This window comes from Myxine glutinosa, chromosome 7 (assembly GCF_964187855.1).
Source record: "Myxine glutinosa chromosome 7, kmMyxGlut1.1, whole genome shotgun sequence".
NCBI lineage: Eukaryota > Metazoa > Chordata > Myxini > Myxiniformes > Myxinidae > Myxine > Myxine glutinosa.
In genome coordinates this window covers 33,995,630-34,017,369 of record NC_136267.1, presented here as the reverse complement: position 1 = coordinate 34,017,369, position 21,740 = coordinate 33,995,630, and the positions used below count along the sequence as shown (strand labels likewise).

The following is a 21,740-nucleotide window of genomic DNA, read 5'->3' as shown; positions in this document are numbered from 1 at the left end:
CTCAAACTTTTGTGAAATCGTACCAAACTTCTGGTATGCACATATCTCTCCCGTCGGTATGTCCTAAGGGTATTTTTTTTATTCCAATTTTTTTTTGGGGGGTGGAATTTTTTCGGGAATTTTTTTTTTTTCAACTTAAGTTTTCAACTTCAATTGATTATAAAATATAATATCACGTATATTACAAATACATTGTGCAAAATAATTGTTTGTGTTATGGTTGGTGTGAACCATAACAAAACAGCAACTCAGGAACAGTAATCTAATGTACATATCTGGGCAGTGTCTCTGTTATCACTGAACTATTCCCTCAAACTTTTGTTTCCGTGGTTGTGAAGTATTTTTAATAACGTGGTGGTGAGGTGTTTTCAATTTCGTGGTGGTGAGGTGTTTTGAATTTCGTGGTGGTGAGGTGTTTTGAATTTCGTGGTGGTGAGGTGTTTTGAATTTCGTGGTGGTGAGGTGTTTTGAATTTCGTGGTGGTGAGGTGTTTTGAATTTCGTGGTGGTGAGGTGTTTTGAATTTCGTGGTGGTGAGGTGTTTTGAATTTCGTGGTGGTGAGGTGTTTTGAATTTCGTGGTGGTGAGGTGTTTTGAATTTCATGGTGGTGAGGTGTTTTGAATTTCGTGGTGGTGAGGTGTTTTGAATTTCGTGGTGGTGAGGTATTTTGAATTATGTGGTGGTGAGGTGTTTTGAATTTCGTGGTGGTGAGGTGTTTTGAATTTCGTGGTGGTGAGGTGTTTTGAATTTCGTGGTGGTGAGGTGTTTTGAATTTCGTGGTGGTGAGGGGTTTTGAATTTCGTGGTGGTGAGGTGTTTTGAATTTCATGGTGGTGAGGTGTTTTGAATTTCGTGGTGGTGAGGTGTTTTGAATTTCGTGGTGGTGAGGTGTTTTGAATTATGTGGTGGTGAGCTGTTTTGAATTTCGTGGTGGTGAGGTGTTTTGAATTATGTGGTGGTGAGTTGTTTTTAACTACGTGGTGGTGAGGTGTTTTTAATCACGTGGTGGTGAGGTGTTTTAAATTACGTGGTGGTGTGGTGTTTTAAATTATGTGGTGGTGAGTTGTTTTTAACTACGTGGTGGTGAGTTGTTTTTACTCACGTGGTGGTGAGGTGTTTTAAATTTCTTGGTGGTGAGGTGTTTTAAATTATGTGGTGGTGAGGTGTTTTAAATTATGTGATGGTGAGGTGTTTTGAATTATGTGGTGGTGAGGTGTTTTGAATTACGTGGTGGTGAGGTGTTTTGAATTACTTGGTGGTGAGGTGTTTTGAATTACTTGGTGGTGAGGTGTTTTGAATTACTTGGTGGTGAGGTGTTTTGAATTTCGTGGTGGTGAGGTGTTTTGAATTATGTGGTGGTGAGGTGTTTTGAATTTCGTGGTGGTGAGGTGTTTTGAATTTCGTGGTGGTGAGGTGTTTTGAATTTCGTGGTGGTGAGGGGTTTTGAATTTCGTGGTGGTGAGGGGTTTTGAATTTCGTGGTGGTGAGGTGTTTTGAATTTCATGGTGGTGAGGTGTTTTGAATTTCGTGGTGGTGAGGTGTTTTGAATTTCGTGGTGGTGAGGTGTTTTGAATTATGTGGTGGTGAGGTGTTTTGAATTTCGTGGTGGTGAGGTGCTTTGAATTATGTGGTGGTGAGTTGTTTTTAACTACGTGGTGGTGAGGTGTTTTTAATCATGTGGTGGTGAGGTGTTTTAAATTACGTGGTGGTGTGGTGTTTTAAATTATGTGGTGGTGAGTTGTTTTTAACTATGTGGTGGTGAGTTGTTTTTAATCACGTGGTGGTGAGGTGTTTTAAATTTCTTGGTGGTGAGGTGTTTTAAATTATGTGGTGGTGAGGTGTTTTAAATTATGTGATGGTGAGGTGTTTTGAATTACGTGGTGGTGAGGTCTTTTGAATTACGTGGTGGTGAGGTGTTTTGAATTACTTGGTGGTGAGGTGTTTTGAATTACTTGGTGGTGAGGTGTTTTGAATTACTTGGTGGTGAGGTGTTTTGAATAATGTGGTGGTGAGGTGTTTTGAATTACGTGGTGGTGAGGTGTTTTGAATTACTTGGTGGTGAGGTGTTTTGAATTACTTGGTGGTGAGGTGTTTTGAATAATGTGGTGGTGAGGTGTTTTGAATTACATGGTGGTGAGGTGTTTTTGAATTACCTGGGTGGTGAGGTGTTTTGAATTACATGGTGGTGAGGTGTTTTGAATTACCTGGTGGTGAGGTGTTTTGAATTACCTGGTGGTGAGGTGTTTTGAATTACTTGGTGGTGAGGTGTTTTTGAATTACTTGGTGGTGAGGTGTTTTTGAATTACTTGGTGGTGAGGTGTTTTAAATTATGTGGTGGTGAGGTGTTTTGAATTACTTGGTGGTGAGGTGTTTTGAATTACGTGGTGGTGAGGTGTTTTGAATTACCTGGTGGTGAGGTGTTTTAAATTATGTGGTGGTGAGGCGTTTTGAATTACTTGGTGGTGAGGTGTTTTGAATTACTTGGTGGTGAGGTGTTTTTAATTATGTGGTGGTGAGGTGTTTTGGATTATGTGGTGGTGAGGTGTTTTGAATTATGTGGTGGTGAGGTGTAATCGTACCAAACTTCCAGTCTGCACTTACCCCTCCCCTATGTATGTGCTGAGGGGTTCTTTCTTGAAAAAAAAACATTCAACCTAAATCTTCAACCTAAATTGCCTATAAAAATGTAATATCACAAACACGACAAATACATTTGTGCAAAATAATTGTTTGTATTATGATTGGTGTAAATCATGACAACACAGCAACTCAGGTGCAGTCATTATCCTCAGTTAAAATAAGCCCGTTCCTCAGTAACGATGCGTGGTGAGGCGAGCGCAGCGAGCTGAGCCAAGCTAGTATATATATATATATATATATATATATATATATATATATATATATATATATATATATATATATATATATATATATATATATATATATATATAATTATATATATATATATATATATATACAGACTTGGCATTTAATATGGAATATATTTTTTTTCTTTACTTGGGTTTACTTTCTTAGCTCAGTATATCAATCTGGTGAGTTTCTTTTACACTTTGGTGATTTATTTGTTAAAAGAACCATGTCACTGATTGTCTGTCGCAGCAAGAAGTCAACAACAGGATTATATCACAGGTGGCGTGGCAAAATGTACGGACAGGTTGCATTTGATGATTGGCTTCACAGTCGGGTATACAAGGGTTGTTGCGTTCTGTATTAGTGGAAAAACAACTGCTGCACGTCTCTAAAAGTTTATTGCCGCTTCCTCTGGAGCTGGTCCGTCAACTCGACAATGCTGTTTGTCATGGAGTGGTGGCTTTACGAAATTACGGCATGAAACAGCGTGCTATTGCTCGGCAAGTATGGCATCACTCAAGGTCAGGTGTCAAATATCCTGAAACGAAATGCTCAGAGGGGGGTGTCCCTACTCCAATACCGAGGCCAGGACGTCCCCCGCAGAACCACAAGGAGGGATGATCGCCAGCTGCACCGGTTTAGTCCGCAATGGGCCGTACCAAGTCAGCTAATCGGCTAAGGGCTGAGTGGCAGCAAGTGACAAAATGTGCCTGTATCCAGAAGGCTAGTCAACCAACAACTGGTTCAAGCAGGCTATCATGCCAGGCGTCCCCCTGAGAAAAGCCACGCCCTGACCAGACAACACCGCCAGTGCCCAATTGCAGTGGGCCAGAGAGCACCGTCAATGGCAGCCAGGACACTGGAATCACGTGATCTTCAGTGACGAGTCTAGATTTATGGTCTGTCGTCAAGATGGCCGCGGTCCCGAGTGCGCAGACAAGTGCATGAAGCCTACAACAAAGATTGTATAGTGCCAAGAGTCCAAGCTGGAGGTGGTGGGGTGACCGTTTGGGCTGCTTTTCATGCAGGGGGCAAAACTGACCTGGTTGTTCTGAATGGAAACCTGAACCAGTTCAAGTACAGGGCCATTCTGGAAGAAACATTGCTTCCATTTGCTCGTGCAGCCATTCGAGGAAACTTTGTCTTCCAAGATGACAATGCACGGCCTCATCATGCTCGCATGATCCAACACTTTTTTGCTGACCGTGATATCGAGCATATGGAGTGGCCTGCCATGTCCCCGGATATGAATCCGATAGAGAACTTGTGGGCAGAATTAGCGCGTCAAATCGACCACTTGGACCAGCAGCCGACCTCTGTGCGTGAATTGCAGCAGGCTATTGTCACTGCATGGCAAGCGATTCCTGTCCAAACCGTGGCAAATCTCGTGAACAGCATGCCTCAACGTGTACGTGCTCTCCTGAATGCTCGTGGGGGTTACACGAAGTACTGAACTGTAATTTTACTGTCCGTAATCCCAGTCGTAATTTAACTTTTGTTTTTGTTAAAAAAAATTTTGGCTAATGTGCAAAATAAAGAGATACTTCTGGAAAACGTACAGAAGTTTAACACAGTACTGTCCATGAATTGAGTTCGATCTCAGTTTACATCACTTTCAAGGATCAATTTATTTGTTTCGAAATGTCAAATGTGGTTTTTGTTTCTTTTAAAGGTCACATTAACAAAATCTAGAATAATTTCAACATAATTCCAATGAACTTTTGGTTCTAAGACATCTTGAAAAGTAAGTTCACCCCCACAAAAAAAATATTCCATATTAAATGCCAAGTCTGTATATATATATATATATATATATATATATATATATATATATATATATATATATATATATATATATATATATATATATATATATATATATATATATAGATATATATGATGGATGCTGATGATGGTGTGAGTAGTCACTTTCGGTGAATCTCTTCCCTTCGTTGGTGTGCTCACTAAGCATTGTGCATTGTGCGATGGCTGTATCGGTAAAAATGGGTGGTGAGCAGGTGAGCTGGTGCCAATGAAGGGAAAAAACATGCACAGACCAACGTTTAAACTTTAAAGTGATAGAGGTGTGTGCTTTTATTTGTTTTTGATGAGTAGTCACCCACCGCAAAGCGTTTAAGGCCACTCGAGGTGGGGGCTCCACAAAGGAAAGTATAGATATTAGACAGAAAGGAGGAATCTATTGAAATTCCTCTTCAATTGAGGTAGGTTAGGATAGAGGAGAAAGCAGAATGCAGGTAAACTGTTCCAGAGTGATACCGTGTGGGGAGGAGGGGGGTAACGAGCAGAAAACACATAGTCTTACTCCTTGGGACAGATACAGTGTGCTAAAATAGGCCATCATTCTTAAAGGTGCTTGTTTTCTTGAGAGTATTGCAAATAAGAGTGCACACTTTCCAGTATTCAGTCAATGAAGCCATCACGGAGATATCTGCATTTGTCGTCAAATACGTCTTAACATTTTTCATTTATTTTCGACCTTCCTTGCACCGTCCAGTACTCTTAATTACAAATAGTGAGTTTCAAACTTTGCACAGTTAGATAGCAAATGATAAATAAAGCCTTTTTCAGTGAAAGGTAAATTGATGACCTTTGACCTACTGACCTAGTTTTTTGACCTAAAAAGTCAAAATTGAGCCAGGTAAACAAAAGATTCATTTTCAGCACCAAAAACAGTTCAGAAAAAGTTGTTTACCAGCTCTTCCATTAAAATGCTTCATACAGCTTAACTAGCCACATTTTTGGAATTTGGCACTTGTCCATTGTTGTTTTTTCCTAGTTTCCTTTTCGCAATTACATTTTTCAGCTTTTGTTGGAGCTCGAGCCAGAGTTGAAGTGCATTGAAGCTGTGAATTGTGGCCTGAGTTAAACTTAAGAGCTGAAGGAGAGATTAGAATGGAGGACAAGCATATCCCACCCAAGGTGAGCTGCTACCAGCTACCTGAAGCGAGTGTTTCTGGGATAAAAACCGACTACTACTATTATTATTATTCATTCCTCATGAAGTGATGAAAAAAGTTATTTTCTTGTCTCAATCAGGGGAAGTCTGCAGGCCTCCACCAGCATGGGTGGAAAATGGCAATCTGACGAACTGGAAGCGAGTGTTTCATCATGGTGAACGTGCACAATATGAATGCAAAGACGAGAACAAACTGATTGGAAGAAGAATTTGTGATAATGGATCTTGGACGGATCAAGATACACATCCACAGGACCACATCTGGTGCAAACAAAGTAACTCTTCAGTGGAACCATGTTGTTTTTGTGAAGACTGTTATGGTGTGAAGAGTGTAAAGGCATGATGGGCCAAATGGCCTCCTGTCTAATTTTTTATTTATAATAATAATAATTCATTTATTTTGTATAGCGCTTTTCAAGAAGCCCAAAGGCGCTTTGACAGAGTGGAAAACATAATGCATAACAATACATGAAAACAACAATTGCAAAAAGACAAGAATCAATAGGGAAATATTTAAAGCAAAAGGAGGGAGAAGGAGAGGAGATAGTCAGGGGTTAAATGCTGTGGGTTGAATGTTGAATGCAGTGTTGAACAGGTGGGTCTTTAGTGATGTTTTGAATGTGGTGAGTGAGGAGGAGTCTCTGATGGTGTGAGGTAGTGAGTTCCAGAGGGTGGGAGCAGCGATGGAGAAGGCCCTGTCCCCCCAGGATCTGAATTTGGTCCGGATGGAGAGGGTCAGGAGGTTGGTACCAGCAGAGCGGAGGTTGTGGGTGGGAGTGTGTCTGGAGAGGAGGTCAGCCCGTCTACTCACCCATTCCCGGACCCGTGACCACATCACCCCCGTCCTTTACAAGCTTCACTGTCTCCCCATCCCCCAGAGAATCCAGTACAAAATCCTCCTCTTGACATACAAAGCCCTCCATAACCTGGCCCCATCATAAATGTAAAATTATTATTTGAAACTTTCAACAGAAAATGGCTGACATGGAAAATGTGATCCTGATTCCTAAGGTCGGAAAACAGATTGAAAGTGATAAAATACGCTTGAGTGTAAAGGTTTGGAAAAAGCAAGCCTTTAGGAATTGCACTTCAAGCCATTCCTTCCATTTCTGCTTTAGTGGGGCGCTATCATAAACACATTGTGCAATTTGTGATAAAAGTACAAAATTTGGCACAGAGATAGACCATGGATCATAATATATATAATACACATAGATAGAATAATATATATATATATATTGTTGCGGATATGGGATTTACATCCATCCATATCCGCTTGTAAATATTCCCCTATTTCCTCAATACTTCCCAACTATCCCCAATCCCCCCATTCCCTAGTCCCATTTTCTGTAAACAACACTCTGTAGACCCGACCTCCCCCTATTTCCCCCATTAAATGTCGCATCCAGGTCCACCACATCTCATGTAAGACAACTATAGGACATCTTGCTAGTTATTCTTAGTCTATGTCAGTTAAGGACTCGTTTCCATTAATTCTGACTCTTCGTTGCACCAGAATGTGATTGTATGGCACCGTTAGGAAGTTTAGGACCTCCCAATACCTCCCCGCAGCTCTTCCTCACGGTTCAGCAACAACAACAACAACAACAACGGCGGCGGCGCGGGGAGTGCGCGTCCTCACTCCGGCTTGGTTGGTAGGGGGTGTTGGGAGTGCACCAGGCCTTTCCAACGAGCCGCCATCGAGCATGTGCTCGACGGGGTTACCAAGTAGGGGCTCGCTGTCAGCTCCTCGTCAAGGGCGGAGCCCGGTAACCCCCGCACCCAATAGAAGCGGCGGACCGGTCCCATCTGGGGCGGAGCCAACAAGCCGAGGGCGTGTGACTCCCCGCTGAGCATGCGCAGGAAGAGGGAGATGACGTCAGATGCGCCCTGAGCTTGGAGAGAGAAGGACGCCACCTCCGAGCGCCGTGACACCTCCCCGCATCTCTGGACTGGACCGTGCTTGGTTCTGCCCCTGAGCCAAGGTGCACCTTGTGCTATCGACTGCCTGTCCTTCCCTGCCATCAATCCCTGTGTAAGTCAGTCTTGTTCCGTTTGTCTGTGGTCTGTCTGGGCTAGATAAGATTGTGTCTAAGTGCCTATCTCTTCTGTGTCTTTACCTCATTACCTTGTAATCTACCCCTTTTCTCCCCCACTAATTATATCCTCCTCCGGAGGTCTTGAGAACTGTACCCCTTGCGTCGTTTCATTCATCCCAGTCGTTGTGTCCTTTCCATCATTGATTTAGCGTAGCGCGATTTGGCCAACGTTCGAGTGGAATCGGGTGAGTTGGGGGTAATCGGGTAAACTGTGCGAACACGGCGGCCATTCCGCTCGGTTAAGCAACATCTTAAGCCGTGTCCGTAACAATTGGTGTCGGTAAGTGGGATTGGACCCGAAGCGCGCTTCACGCGCTCGAAATTATTAACGGTGAAATTTGTTTTGTTTTAAAATAAAAACCCGAATTTTGAAAGTCGCGCTATGGCAGATCAAGACGGCTGGGTTCTGGTAGAGGAGAGTGAGGCAGGGTCGATCCAGGAGCAAATTGAGGGACAAGAGGAGAGCGAAGCAGTGAGGGCGGCAGGTTCGCAAAATGGCGTCCTCGCGCACGAGGTTGCGGGCGCGCAAAATGGCGCCTCGCACATGGCTACGGCGGCCGCACCCGCTGCACAAGTGGGAGGGATGGCCCAAATGCAGGCCCTCATGGAGCAATTTATGGTACAAATGCAGGCGTCCCTCAACCTGCAGAAGGACGAGATGAGGGCTCAGAGTGAGCAATTGCGGGTAATGAGGGACGAAGCGAGGGGTACCGGTGAGGGATTAGACAAGAAATTAGAGGGGTTAGACAATGGGATAGAAGGGGTGAAACATGGGTTAATGGGGGTAGAAAACAGAATGGCCGCTCAAGAGAATCAAATGGAAGGGATGCAAAAGGGGTTAGAGGGGTTAGAAAACAGTATGGAAGGCAAATTGAGGGACATGAGGAACCAAGTGGAAAGGGAAGTTAAACAAATGGGGCAGCAGATAGAGGGGGTCAGAATGGGGGTAGAAACTAAATTGGATGCTCACAGGGAGGAAATGGAGCAGATGAGGGTGGCATCTGGGCAGGAGATGCAAGTGATGGGAGAGGAGATCAGAAGAGGTGTGAGTGAGGAGGTCGGAGGAGTGCGCGAGGAGGTGAGGCACTGTAAGGAGCGCATGGAGAAGGAGGTGAGAAAGGGGACTGTAAAATTGCAAGGTGGTATAGAGGAGTTGACGCTGGAAGTGGAACAGCTGACGGAGGGACAAAAAGAACTAATGGAGCAGGTTCAAAGGAACACTGCGGTATTAGGAGGGTTAAAAGCGACACAAAACGACATAAAAAATGACTTGATAGCGACACAGAGGCAATGTCAGATGGTACGTGAGGGACTGACAATGAGGTTGGACGAGATGACAGAGGTAATGGAGACGAAGGACCGGCAGGTGAGGATGCACATAGAAACGGTCAAGGTGGCCTTAGAGGACGAGCTTGAGGAGGCGCACGAGGAGATGAAGGAGGTGAAGCAGAAATTAGAAGAAGTGGAAGAAGGGGTGAGCGAAATTAAGAAGCGACGGAGAGAGGATAAGAAAGAGATAAAGGAGGAATTAAAAGAATTGGTCCAAAGTCTGTGTTCGGATCGTGATGATGTGCTCATTAACCGGATGAGGGATTCGCAGGTGATGGAGGAGAAGCGAAGAGAAAGAGGACCCGGTGTAATTGGTGACCAATATGGTCGTGCGTATGATGCGCCAGGTGATTTAATAAGCTTGGGGGTCGAGATGGACCCGGGTGTTCGTGAGAGGCCGTTGGTGAAGTGTGCGACAGGTCTGGTGTGCGAAAAAGGGGGTGTGCGAGAAAGTCCGACTCTGGGGTGTGTGAGGAAAAAGTGCGTGCCAAGGAGCCGTGTCCGTGTCCGTAACATCTTAAGCCGTGTCCGTAACAATATATATATATATATATATATATATATATATGGATGAGATCTGAATATTGGGGCATTGCAGATTTGGCCCCTGATGGCCATGGCAGCCATCTTACAAAATGGCTGCCAAGCGATTTGGTAACTGAGGAACTGCTTAATTCATAAGAAGTAGATGGTTTCAGTGAGGAAATTTGACAATTATATGGGAGGTAGGAGATTATTATTAATAATTGGTAATGAGCCATTGCACAATATGGGGTTATAAAATGGATATTTTGGTGACACAGTGGTGCAGAAATGTCATTTTCTGTGATTAAATAACCTTCTTTTATTGATAACATACCAAGACCATCAAGCCAGTCAGCTGACCTGTCCTGATTACAATGAAGAGCATATAATCAGATGAGGTGTATGAGAATTATCAAAGCAAGGTAAAATGAAACTAGGGGCTCTCAAGGCAATACCACGTTAACCATAAATAACACATCAGCAGCACAGCTACGCCCTCAGCTAAAAACATGACCTATAACCTGAAAAACATGACGTGCAAACATGTATTGCTGTAATCAGAATCGAGAGGGCTTCCATTCAACCAATCACATGACCAGATTCTACGCTGGAACTAAATTTCAATATTTACCCTCACCAGAGGAGAGGGTTGTGGTGAAATTGTATCCAAGTTGCGACCCAGGTATCATTACCACTACTGACCACAACTTGGCCAATATAAGATCTTGACTCCGAAGAGTGAAGGGCACTCCTGAGACATTTATCATGCTTTATCCATGTGTATGCGTAGAATGGTAAGGGGAACCTCATTGCATATTGCTTGCTTATTTCCCTGAATGTCATACTCTTTCTTGCTCATATGATTGATGTATATTGATCTCATGATTGCCAATTCTCTTTTAGATATTGCTAGAGTTCGATTCTGATTAAACTCACCTTCGGAGACACTGTTGTAGATCGGATTATTTTACAACACTTAATCAGAATCGAATCTTCTACCTTCATTCAAGATCAACATGACCCACAAGCTTTTGCAACTGCCCACGTTCGGCGTGGACCCACAAACTGCGGAAGCTCCAAGTCAGCTCAAGCACTGGCTTAGTCTGCTGACCAGCTACCTGCAAGGGCATAACGACATCACAGACGAGGTGAAGCGCGCGGTGCTTAACTCTCATGTGACCCACGTCGTTCACGACTACATATCCCATTGTGAGACATTCGACCTCGCCATAGCAGAGCTGCGCACCATCTATATCAAGCCGCGGAATGTCATTCACATGCGATACCAGCTCGCCATGAAGAAGCAGGATGCATCCGAATCCCTCACTCATTTCGCCCAAGAATTACGTCGCCTTGGCAAAGAATGTGCTCATGAGGTCAGATCCCATGAGCAAATGTGGACGATCTTATGCACGATGCGTTCATTTCTTACTCTTCAAGCATCCGGCAACGTCTGCTAGAAAAGCCGAACCTGATGCTGAAGCAGGCCCTCGATCAGGCTCTTGTGCTTCACGAAGCTCAGGCCCAATCGGAAGTATACGGTCGGCCCTACATTACAGCGGTGCTCGGAGTCCGATGTTGCTGCAGAGTGCACTGCTTCCGACTCACTGCCCAAGACGGGGGAGGCGCTCAGAGCCGAAGGTACGAGTCTCGCAGTGACTACCTGGGCCGGGGGCAACGCTAAGTGCTTCTTCTGTGGCAATAGAAATCATCTCCGTACCGCGTGCCCGGCCCGCAAAGTGACTTGTCATACTTGCGGCCGGAAAGGCCATTTTGCAAAAGTATGTCGATCAGCGCACGGGTGGCGTCCCCGACCAACATTGGCCGGCATCAACTCGACGTGTATGGCGCGCGCAGTCGCGCACCACCCCTGGCTACCCTGACGCAGCCCGGACCTCATGGGTTGTCCAGAGCCGTCATACCAGTCCTGATTGAGGGACAATCTGCAGGTGCTTTGGTCGACACAGAATCGACTGAGAGCTATGTCGATATGGGCCTCATCCGCCGTCACAGATGGCCGATCTTGGGAGGATCGCGCCGGATCTTCATGGCATCACAATCTTTATGGATGCGCACTAAGGGTGAATGCCGCGTAATGCTAGTAATTAATGGTACAATGTATACTGATGTTCGCCTAATGGTATTGCCCACCTTATGCGCCGAAGTTCTATTGGGGCATGATTTTCTCGAATGCCACGGCCGCTTAGAGATGACGTTTGGGGGAGATGCCACGCTCTCGGTCTGTACCCTGGCAGGGATGTTGATTGAACCGATGACCTTATTTCCGAATCTAACTATGGAATGCGCTCCGGTCGCGATCAAATCCCGGTGCTACTCCAGGGCTGATGCACAATTCATTTCAGAGGAGAATAGCAGACTCCTCCGCGAAGGCATAATAATCGAGCCCAGCCAATCCCCTTGGCGTGCACAAGTTTTGGTCGTCCAGTCCGAAAATCATTGCAAGCGCATGGTAATTGATTATTCACAAACCATAAATAGATTTACGCACCTGGATGCCTACCCACTTCCGGGATTGGATTCTCTGATTCGACAGGTCGCCCAATATTCCGTGTACAGCACTCTCGATCTTCGGAGTGCGTATCATCAAATTCCAATAGCGGAAGCCGATCAAATTTTTACAGGCTTTGAATCCGGACAGTGGTTGTATCAGTTCACGCGTTTGCCCTTCGGCATTACAAATGGAGTCACTTGCTTTCAAAGGGCCATTGACGACATAATTACCAAAGAACGATTAACAGACGTCGTCGTTTATTTGGATAATCTGACAGTTTGCGGCCATGATCAGGCTCACCATGATGCTAACTTGCAATGCTTTCTCCAGGTTGCACAAAAGTACAGTCTGACCCTTAACGAGGCTAAATGTCGCTATTCCTCCAGGACGATAGATCTCCTGGGGTACACCGTGACCCAAGGAACAATAACACCTGACAAGGAACGTCTGCGCCCTTTGCTCGACATGGTGCCACCGCATGATCGTGCTTCTTTGAAGCGTGCCCTCAGGCTGTTTGCACATTATTTGAGGTGGGTCAAAAATTACTCCAAGAAGCTCCATCCCCTCGTTGATTGCAAAACATTCCCTATGCCTCCCGCTGCCAAGGTCGCCTTCCAGGGACTGAAGTCAGACATAGCTGGTGCTGCTGTGTCTTCCATTGATGCCAACATACCCTTTGTTCTTGAAAGTGACGTGTCGGATCACGCGATCGCTGCCGCACTCTCTCAAGGGGGGAAGCCTGTAGCCTTCTTCTCAAGGACGTTATCCTCCGCTGAGAGGCATCCCTCTTCTGTTGAGAAAGAAGCCTACGCAATTGTGGAGTCAATTCATCGGTGGAGACCGTATTTGCTAGGCAAACGTTTTGATGTCATCACCGATCAGCAAAGTGTTGCATTTATGTATGACACACGGCATGCCCAGCGCATTAAGAATGAGAAAATCACTTGCTGGCGTATAGAGCTAGCTGATTACAGCCTCGGTATCACGTATCGACCAGGGCGGGAGAATCACGCAGCAGACGCTTTATCCCGACCAGGTGTTTGTGTGAGTTTAACCTCCTTCGAGGATTTACGCGTTCTTCATGACACCTTGTGTCACCCCGGGGTGACCGCCTAGCTCATTTCGTGCGTAGCCGTAATTTGCCCTACTTTGTTGAAGACGTTCGCCGTCTGTGCCGCACTTGCCCTGTTTGCGCTGAACTCAAACCCCGCTTCCATAAACCGAACATTGGGACGCTGATTCAGGCTACTAGGCTGTGGGACAGATTGGCAATGGACTTCAAAGGACCTCTACCAGCCTCCGGTACCTCTCGTTATCTCCTCACGATCATAGACGAATATTCCAGATTCCCTTTCGCCTTTCCATGCAGCGATATGTCAACGGCTATGGTTATCCGATGTTTGCAGCTTCTGTTCTCAATGTTCGGGAATCCGGGATATGTGCACACCGACAGAGGTGCCATGTTTTTGTCCCAGGACATGACGGCATTTCTGTTGCAGCGTAACATCGCATCTGGCGATACCACCCCGTACAGCCCGCACGCTAACGGTTGCGTGGAACGCTTTGATGGCACAATATGGAGGGCCATCACTTTTGGCCTCAAGACCCATGGTCTGCGACCGGACCAATGGATGGGGATGGTGCATGGGGCCCTACATTCGATCCGTTCACTCCTATGCACCGCGACGAACGAAATCCCTCACGATCGTTTATTGTGCTTCTCCTGCCGCACGGGTTCTGTCCGCCCTCTGCCTGGGTGGCTTGCCCAGCCCGGTCCGGCTTTTCTCAAACGGGCGATGCGCACGAGTAAATATGACCCGCTCGTTGACAAGGTTCGTATCCTCCAAACTAATCCCGATCACGCTCGGGTCCAGCTGTCGGATGGACGCGAGTCAACCGTGTCGGTCCGTCAACTCGCTCCCTGCGGGGATCTCGTTGGGACGGAACTCTGCTCGGGGAACCCGGTATTGGGGAACTCACCCTTGATTCCACCCTCTCGCTCGCCCGAGGCGCCAGGTATAGTCGTGCTGCCCTCGTCTCCGGAGATAGAGAGCACTCCTGACAGTGGCGATCTCGACACTGCCACTGAAGGCCCCGATATATACCGAACGCGCACGGACAAGAGATCCGCCGCCCCGACCGTTTTGGCTGGTCGTGATGGGATGCCCGGAATTTGTGTACTCTTATGTAATAGGCTACCAATTGTAGTTATACTCTTACTGCTGCCTGGCTTGCTAGCGAGGTTTTAAACCCGGGGAGGAATGTGGTGAAATTGTACCCAAGTTGCGACCCAGGTGTCATTACCACTACTGACCACTACTTGGCCAATATAAGATTTGGCTCCGAAGAGTGAAGGGCACTCCTGAGACATTTATCATGCTTTATCCACGTGTATGCTTAGAATGGTAAGGTGAACCTCATTGCATATTGCTTGCTTATTTACCTGAATGTCATACTCTTTCTTGCTCATATGATTGACGTATATTGATCTCATGATTGCCAATTCTCTTTTAGATATTGCTAGAGTTCGATTCTGATTAAACTCACCTTCGGAGACACTGTTGTAGATCTGATTATTTTACAACAAGGGTATTGCATTTGAGTCCGTTTGTTTGTCTGCACAGAATAAGTATGCTTTTCTCTGCAACAGTTGGTCTGATTGGCAGGAAATTTTCACCATGGGTGCACCTCCTCCTGTAGAAAAAAAGAAGATAATTATGACTTCATTGAGACCTGATTGTCACGTGGTATGGGCGTCATCTTGGAAAAACCGAAAAACATTGCACCTCCATATCTCCAAAAGCGCTTCGTAGAAAAAACATTGAGACATGGATCATTGTAAAGAACTCTCCATGGGGAATAACATATCGTAATGATGATGTCATAGGTGCCTCCATTATGACATCATAATTCGACAAGTACAAAACTTCATCTGATCAAGATTTTAAAAACTTGAGCGTCGTCTAGGGATAAATTGGTGGACAAACAAAAATAATGACTTCATCGGTCACGTGGTTCGGCTGCCATATTTGTTTAAACACAAAACCCTTAAAAAAAACCCTTTCGCTGAAACGGCTAAACAGATCGAGGCAAACGATTATATGCATGATTGCATACCAATGACGAACAAAACGTTCTGCGACTATGATGTCATAGGACACATGGTTTGGCGGCTATGATTTTTTTTGAAGAATAAAACTTTAAAATGCCACTCCTCCAGGATGGCTGAACAGAAACTTCACACACATGTTCCCCATGCCTTGCGTATGCCATGCTATCCTTGAATAATCAATGTCACATGGTTTGGTGGCCATACTAGATTGAATGAAAATCTTTGAAAAATTACATTTCTTGAACCGCTTCATTGATCTAAGTGAAACTTCAAAGTAATGTAGTTGTTGTAAAGCGGAACACGTGTTTTTAACATTTCAACATGATTGGTCTTACGTTATTATTTGAAGAAGAAGAAACTCGCATACATTATCTTCTCCAGCCATGTCAGTTTTCAATATATCTATTAGTTATGTAGGCATATGTAGGTTGAACTCAGTGGCATCCTGTCTATTAATTACGTAGTCTCTTAATTATGTACTATCAGAATGTACCTTTCGACCCTTTGGACTGCTGAGACCCCTTAGACCTTTGAATAACCTTTAAGACCCCTCAAGACCCTTAAGACCACCAAGACCCTGACATACTCTGAAGATCCTTAAATACCATGAAGAATCAGAGGACCCCAAGGACCCATAATATCCTGAGGACTCAGAAGACCCAAAAGACCGAGGACCCAAAAAGACACAAAAGACCCTGAAGAATCTGAAGACCCAAAAGTCCCCGAGGACTCAAGACACCCCAATGACGCAAAAGACCCAAAAGAGCCATGGGACCCTGATGACCCAAAATACGCCAAGGATGCAAAAAACCTGGGGACTCAAAAGAGTCCAAGGACAGCCTCATTAAAAAATATACATATACAATACTGAAATCAGTTTTACAAAGATGATGTCATGTGTCACGTGTGTCTGATGAAAGTGGGGTTATACAAAAGAATGGAAGAATGTACAAAAACACCCCACAAAATACACCTCACAAACACGTGTTGGTGAGGGTCTGCAATCTCTGCTTTCTCTTTCTTGTTTATTAGGTCATTAACTGTTGCTCCCGATCCAGATGAGCTTCAGGAGCCGTGGTACTATTTCAAAAATTCATCTTCAATCAATCTTCATTCTTGATTATGAATAAATTGGGAATTGTGTGCATGGAACCCGCATAAAACTCTTCCCCATTTGCCATACACAATTTTTACTTGCTGGCCCTTCCACCAACCACTCATGCGTTTGCATCCATAATTAATAAATAAGCACTTTTGAATGTTTTTTATAATTAAATTTTCACTTTAATTACGTGTTAAACAATCTGATTGTTTTGTGTTTGGTTGTTTATTTTTCTGTTTTCTTCTTTAGTTGGTTGGAATGGAGGTAAGGTTGATGGACAGGCTTGGTGAAGCTGATGTGTTATTTCCTAAATTTTTACTTCCTACAATAACGATCCCTGAATGCAGGTTTTTAATTACTTATCCAAATGTGAACGTTTTTGAGTGGAACTCAGCCACACACACACACACATATATATATATATATATATATATATATATATATCTATATATATATATATATATATATATATATATATATATATATATATACATACATACATACATACATACATACATATATATATATATATATATATATATATATATATATATATATATATATATATATATATATATATATAGCTTTTGTGTGTAGCCTATGGCTGCTGGTTGCATCATTTCTGGGGGCATGGCTGTGCCGTTGATACAGTGCCTTCCATTACTAGTCCACCAGGTCATTTTGCCGAGCTCGGAAGGATGACAGGCTGAGTCAACCCACCTAGTGTTAATTCAACGGTAGACAGGGGCTCAACAACGGTAGACAGGGGCTCAAACTCAGGACCCTAAGATCTCAAGCCAGCCACCTTAACCATTAAGCCAACAACAGGCTTGCCACAGATATTAAAGGGCACAAGGATTAATAGAGGTCCTCAAAACTAAAATTATTATGAAAAAATCAATTTCCTCATTTATTCAACTACCCACTCACTGCAGGAGAGTCATATTATTATCCTTATTATTATTGCCAATTAATATTACTATTACTTATGTTAGTTCAGGTCATTGAAAAGACCAGACCATGCCTCACCATTCTAACTTCCCTATAATAAAATGTACTTCCGTGAGGGTGTCAGAGGGGTGAGGAGAGGCAATATCGCAAGTCACAAAACCCCTTGGGGAGTGGGGATATTGTTTCGTAAAATCATTAATATTACGCTATTATTATAGGTATTGTTATTACTTTTGTAATGAGAAGCGGCTTTGGAAAAACGCCACGAAAAACTCCTTGGAAGAACTCCATGGAACCGGCAGGGGAAGGGTCGTGTTATTAACCCTGGTGGGGTTTTTTTTTTAAAATGTTTTTTGTATACAAGATTGAGGCTCGTGTAAGAGCTAACATTAATCACAAAAGGACAAACTGACACATAAAACATATGATAAAGGGAGCGGACGACAAGATGGGGAGAGACGGGGAAGCACACAAGTACATTTTAGAGCAGGGACATTGGGAGATCTGTGGGAGGGAGAGGGCTTGGGGGGAGGAGGAATGGGAAGGGGTGGTGGGGGGTGGTGGGAGTGGTATAAAACACATGGACACTGCTAGGACTTCCAGGAAAGAAGTTGATATTTAAAAAAAGTGTATCTGGCATGAATTAACGGGGGTAGAAAAGATCAAGGTTTTGGATGGGGTAAGATAAGAGATGGTGGTGAACAGCTGTTTTAAAGACCTGGAGGGAGTAGTGCGATTGAAGAGAGTGGGGGAGTTTGTTCCAGAGGCGGGAGAAAAGAGGAATGAAAGAGTGGAAGTGAATAGAGAGTCTTGATTTTGGCAGTTTAACCATAAGAGGGTTGCTGGCAGATCTTGTGCGACCTGTAGGAATATTTGGGGGACAGAGCACAGATGGAGCAGGGGGTGCAAGGCTGAAGAGGAGTCCGTAGAAGACAGAAAGACCACCTGCCTGCCTGCGGTGAGTGAGTGAAAGGCCCTCGGAGTTAGATTAATTGCGGGAGATTTCAATGATTCTGAAAGCTTTGGTTTCAACAGCCAAAAGGGGGGGTATATAGACAACAGTGAGGTTGTGAGGGAGGAGCACCGGCCCAGAGGGGAGTATATAGACAATATATAGTATATAGACTACTGTAGATCTACAATCAGGTGTGATCGTCGATGTGATTGACTGAATCCAGATTCCTCCAAATTTATTTAAGTTTAGTGTTCAACAGCATTAGTGACTGTTTTAAAAGGTAATCATAGATGTTTGTGGTTTATAATATTTTTACTTCTGGTGGGGGTGCTCCAACGAAAACAGCACAATAAGCTATTTATACACGTTAATACGGTGTTTGTTCAAGGAGGAAAAACCCCATGGGGGAGGTGGGATATTATTAGTATTAATATTGCTTTGTAATAACATTAATATAATGCTATTATTATTAGTTTTGTTATTAGAAGTGGCCTTGGGAAAACACCACAATAAAGCTATCTTAACATGGATGTACACCTCAACACGCATCTCCATTGGCGAGGAAAACCCCCTAAGGAAGGGGGGAAAATGAATGCGCTACAACCTTCTCTGTGTGACCCTTAGTCCTCCCATCAAAGTTGGTTGAGATTGGATAAATAACGACCGAATGTATCGCAGTCAAATATCGTCAGATAGACAGCCAGACAGACACCAAATTGCGTATTTTAGTATGATGGCATTCTCCCTCTTTGTTCACCTTTTCTTCCCTGTCTTCCTTCTTGTAGTAACATGTCATGTGACAAGAAATAACCTGGCTGAAAGAAACCTGAAGAAACCATTGTCATTTGGAAAGAAAGCAAAGGTAGGACTTGTTTGATGGACCTGGTACTGTCGTCCAACCGTGCTGAGTGGTCCGTGACATCGAAACTATTCCCCAAAGTACAAGTGTCGGGAATCGAACCAGGTTCCACTACAAATCAAAGAGTAACAGGCGTTTATTGAAAGACCAATACACAGCTGTGGAGAGAGAGATCAAAGGAAATCAGAGCTCAAATGAGCAGAGAGGATCCAAGACACTCTCTGAAAGTAACTCGGCAAAGGCGTTTCTTATATACATTTCAAAGTAAGACAGCAATCTCCACTAAATCTGCAAGATAAGCAGTCTTAGACAAAGAGGGGGAAAGCTGACCACTAGCCCCTACCCTGGTCCTATCCTGTTGAAGTGCTGAGCCAAGGGAAAGAGTGTAGGAGACGAGCACATTTTGTTATTGCAACATTCCTTAAGTTCTTATCTCCCTTTGCAGAGTTCTTACAAGGACACAGGGATTTTGAAAGTTGTTTTTCCTTCAAGCGCAGCTTGACAAAAGTTTGAACTCTACAAATGTAACTATCAGCATTTTAAAAGCCTTCACTGAGTTTGGCTGTAAAAGCAAATCATGTAATTCAATGCTTTTCTGAAGCATTAGCATAAATGAACTCTATTTGAGCACAAATAAACTTAGCTGTTAAAGCAAACTGCAATTAGACAAGTCAAGCAAAGCACAATTAAATGTATGATCCCCATACCTCGACCCTTTTGTCTCTACGAGACAACGTATCAAAGAGACAATGCCCCAGCGGGCTTTATTAAGCAGGTAAGAATAGTGTTGCAAGTGTGTCCTTCCAAGCGCATTCCACGCGCCCATAGTGCCACGCATGCACACTTGAAAGGCAGGTTGTGCGGCCGCGCGTGTGTTAGAAAATGGAAGTCCATTAATGTTTCGGATCTGCAACGAAGACGCCTGGTCCGATGAGGATGTGCTCCACAAAGGGCCCGTCACCTCCCCTGCGGAACTGGCTCCCCCCACCTCGCACAAACACGGTCCTTGCAGATCTTTGAAGTTAATCGAGGTCCATGCTCATAAGAGCCCGCACATGTTGTTGTTCTGGGGAATACATAACATCGTCAATATCTTGTATCATCTGCTCCTGTTGAGAGTACAGAGCATGGCAATTCAAGGAAAAGAGAGAAACTTCCTGTGTGTCAGTCATCCATGGACGTGTGCTCAGAGGGATTCAGAGTATCAGGTCTTTTGGCGGCCAGACCCAAAGCTATGTCGACAGGAGTTAGACAGCTGTGAGCCTGTAATACATAAGAAACATTAGACAATTCCCACAGGGGATTTATAAAGTCATCACAATCTTCAGATGCGACGAACACATCAGCATCATCCATGGGTTCATTCGGGTCGACGGCCAAGGATTCGTTCGGTTCCGCGGATAAGGCCTCGTGCGGATCAACGGCCGAGGACTCATTCAGATCAGCGGCCAAGACCATGGTATTTGCCGGCGCTTTCTTTGACATCCATCCTGTAAAGTATTTTCTTATGCATAGAAGCACATAGGCTTTCATTAGTGCCCCCCAAATTATTACCCCAATTACCACCGCAAGTGCGGACAACAACCACTTAACTATCGTGCCTGTCCATCCTGTAAACCAATTGGTAAGCCAGTCAGCATTCAAAGAGTTTTCGCGCGAGATTCAATCAATAGGCAATGCATGACTGGTCTTTCTTAATCATACTATTGCGGCTGACACCCCTTCGGATGGATCTGGTATATACGTGCAACATTTTCCTGCTACTACCCCGCATACTCCTCCTTTCTCTGCCAGTAGCATATCCAAAGCCACCCAATTCTGCATTACCATTGTGCGCATATGAACTACTGTATCTAATAATTCATTATGGGCTGTGGCGAGTGTGGCGGTGTCTATAGCTACCTTTTCCAAAGCTAAAGCCATCTTATCTATCCGGAAGCTATTCATGACCATGCCTGCTCCTGGGAAAAAGAAACACAGCGCCTTTTCCTATCCCGCTCCATGTAATGTCGTGGTCCCGTCTTCGTTCCACACTGCTCTCTTATATCGCATATTCAACGGCCTTGAATCTAGATTATCCAGTATCTGGACATCGGGAAGAACCGAGCCGAGATAACATGTGCCCCCCCCCCCACCCCCCAATTATTTGGTAAATAGGGGTATGCCTTATCGTCGCATATTAGCATCATCCCATGGGGTGGGATCAGGTGGGTGGATAAACACTGAATTCCCGTTGTCACCCCATTGATCCTACTAACCCCCCCTAGAGAACGTTATAGCTGTTATATTGTGGATGTGTTTATCTCGCAATGCTATTCATAGTGTAATCCCGTTTTCCCCTTTTCCCAACTTCCCTGGGAGGAGAGGAGAGTTAGCCTGGTGTTGGCTTAGCAGTTAGGGTGCCGGCTTGGGATCCTGGGTTCGAATCCTGGTCGATCGCTGAATTAAT

At 44.5% G+C, this 21,740-nt stretch overlaps 1 protein-coding gene across 9 annotated transcripts in view; it reads left to right on the top strand.

Moving 5' to 3' along the window:
- LOC137431103 (sushi, von Willebrand factor type A, EGF and pentraxin domain-containing protein 1-like) overlaps nucleotides 1-21,740 on the top strand; it is a 225,668-nt gene that overhangs the window by 67,109 nt on the left and 136,819 nt on the right. For 2 of the 9 annotated variants that reach the window (XM_078781422.1, XM_078781423.1), the window contains exons 1-2: nucleotides 11,364-11,881; nucleotides 19,218-19,294. The exons of 1 other annotated variant lie outside the window; for it this stretch is intronic. In XM_078781422.1, the coding sequence (XP_078637548.1) occupies nucleotides 11,584-11,881; nucleotides 19,218-19,294 (375 nt within the window). In that variant the 5' untranslated portion in view covers nucleotides 11,364-11,583. Of the gene's footprint in view, nucleotides 1-11,284; nucleotides 11,882-19,217; nucleotides 19,295-21,740 lie in introns of those variants that run through there. 6 more of the 9 variants (XM_078781424.1, XR_013624049.1, XM_078781421.1 and 3 more) reach the window with 6 other exon arrangements.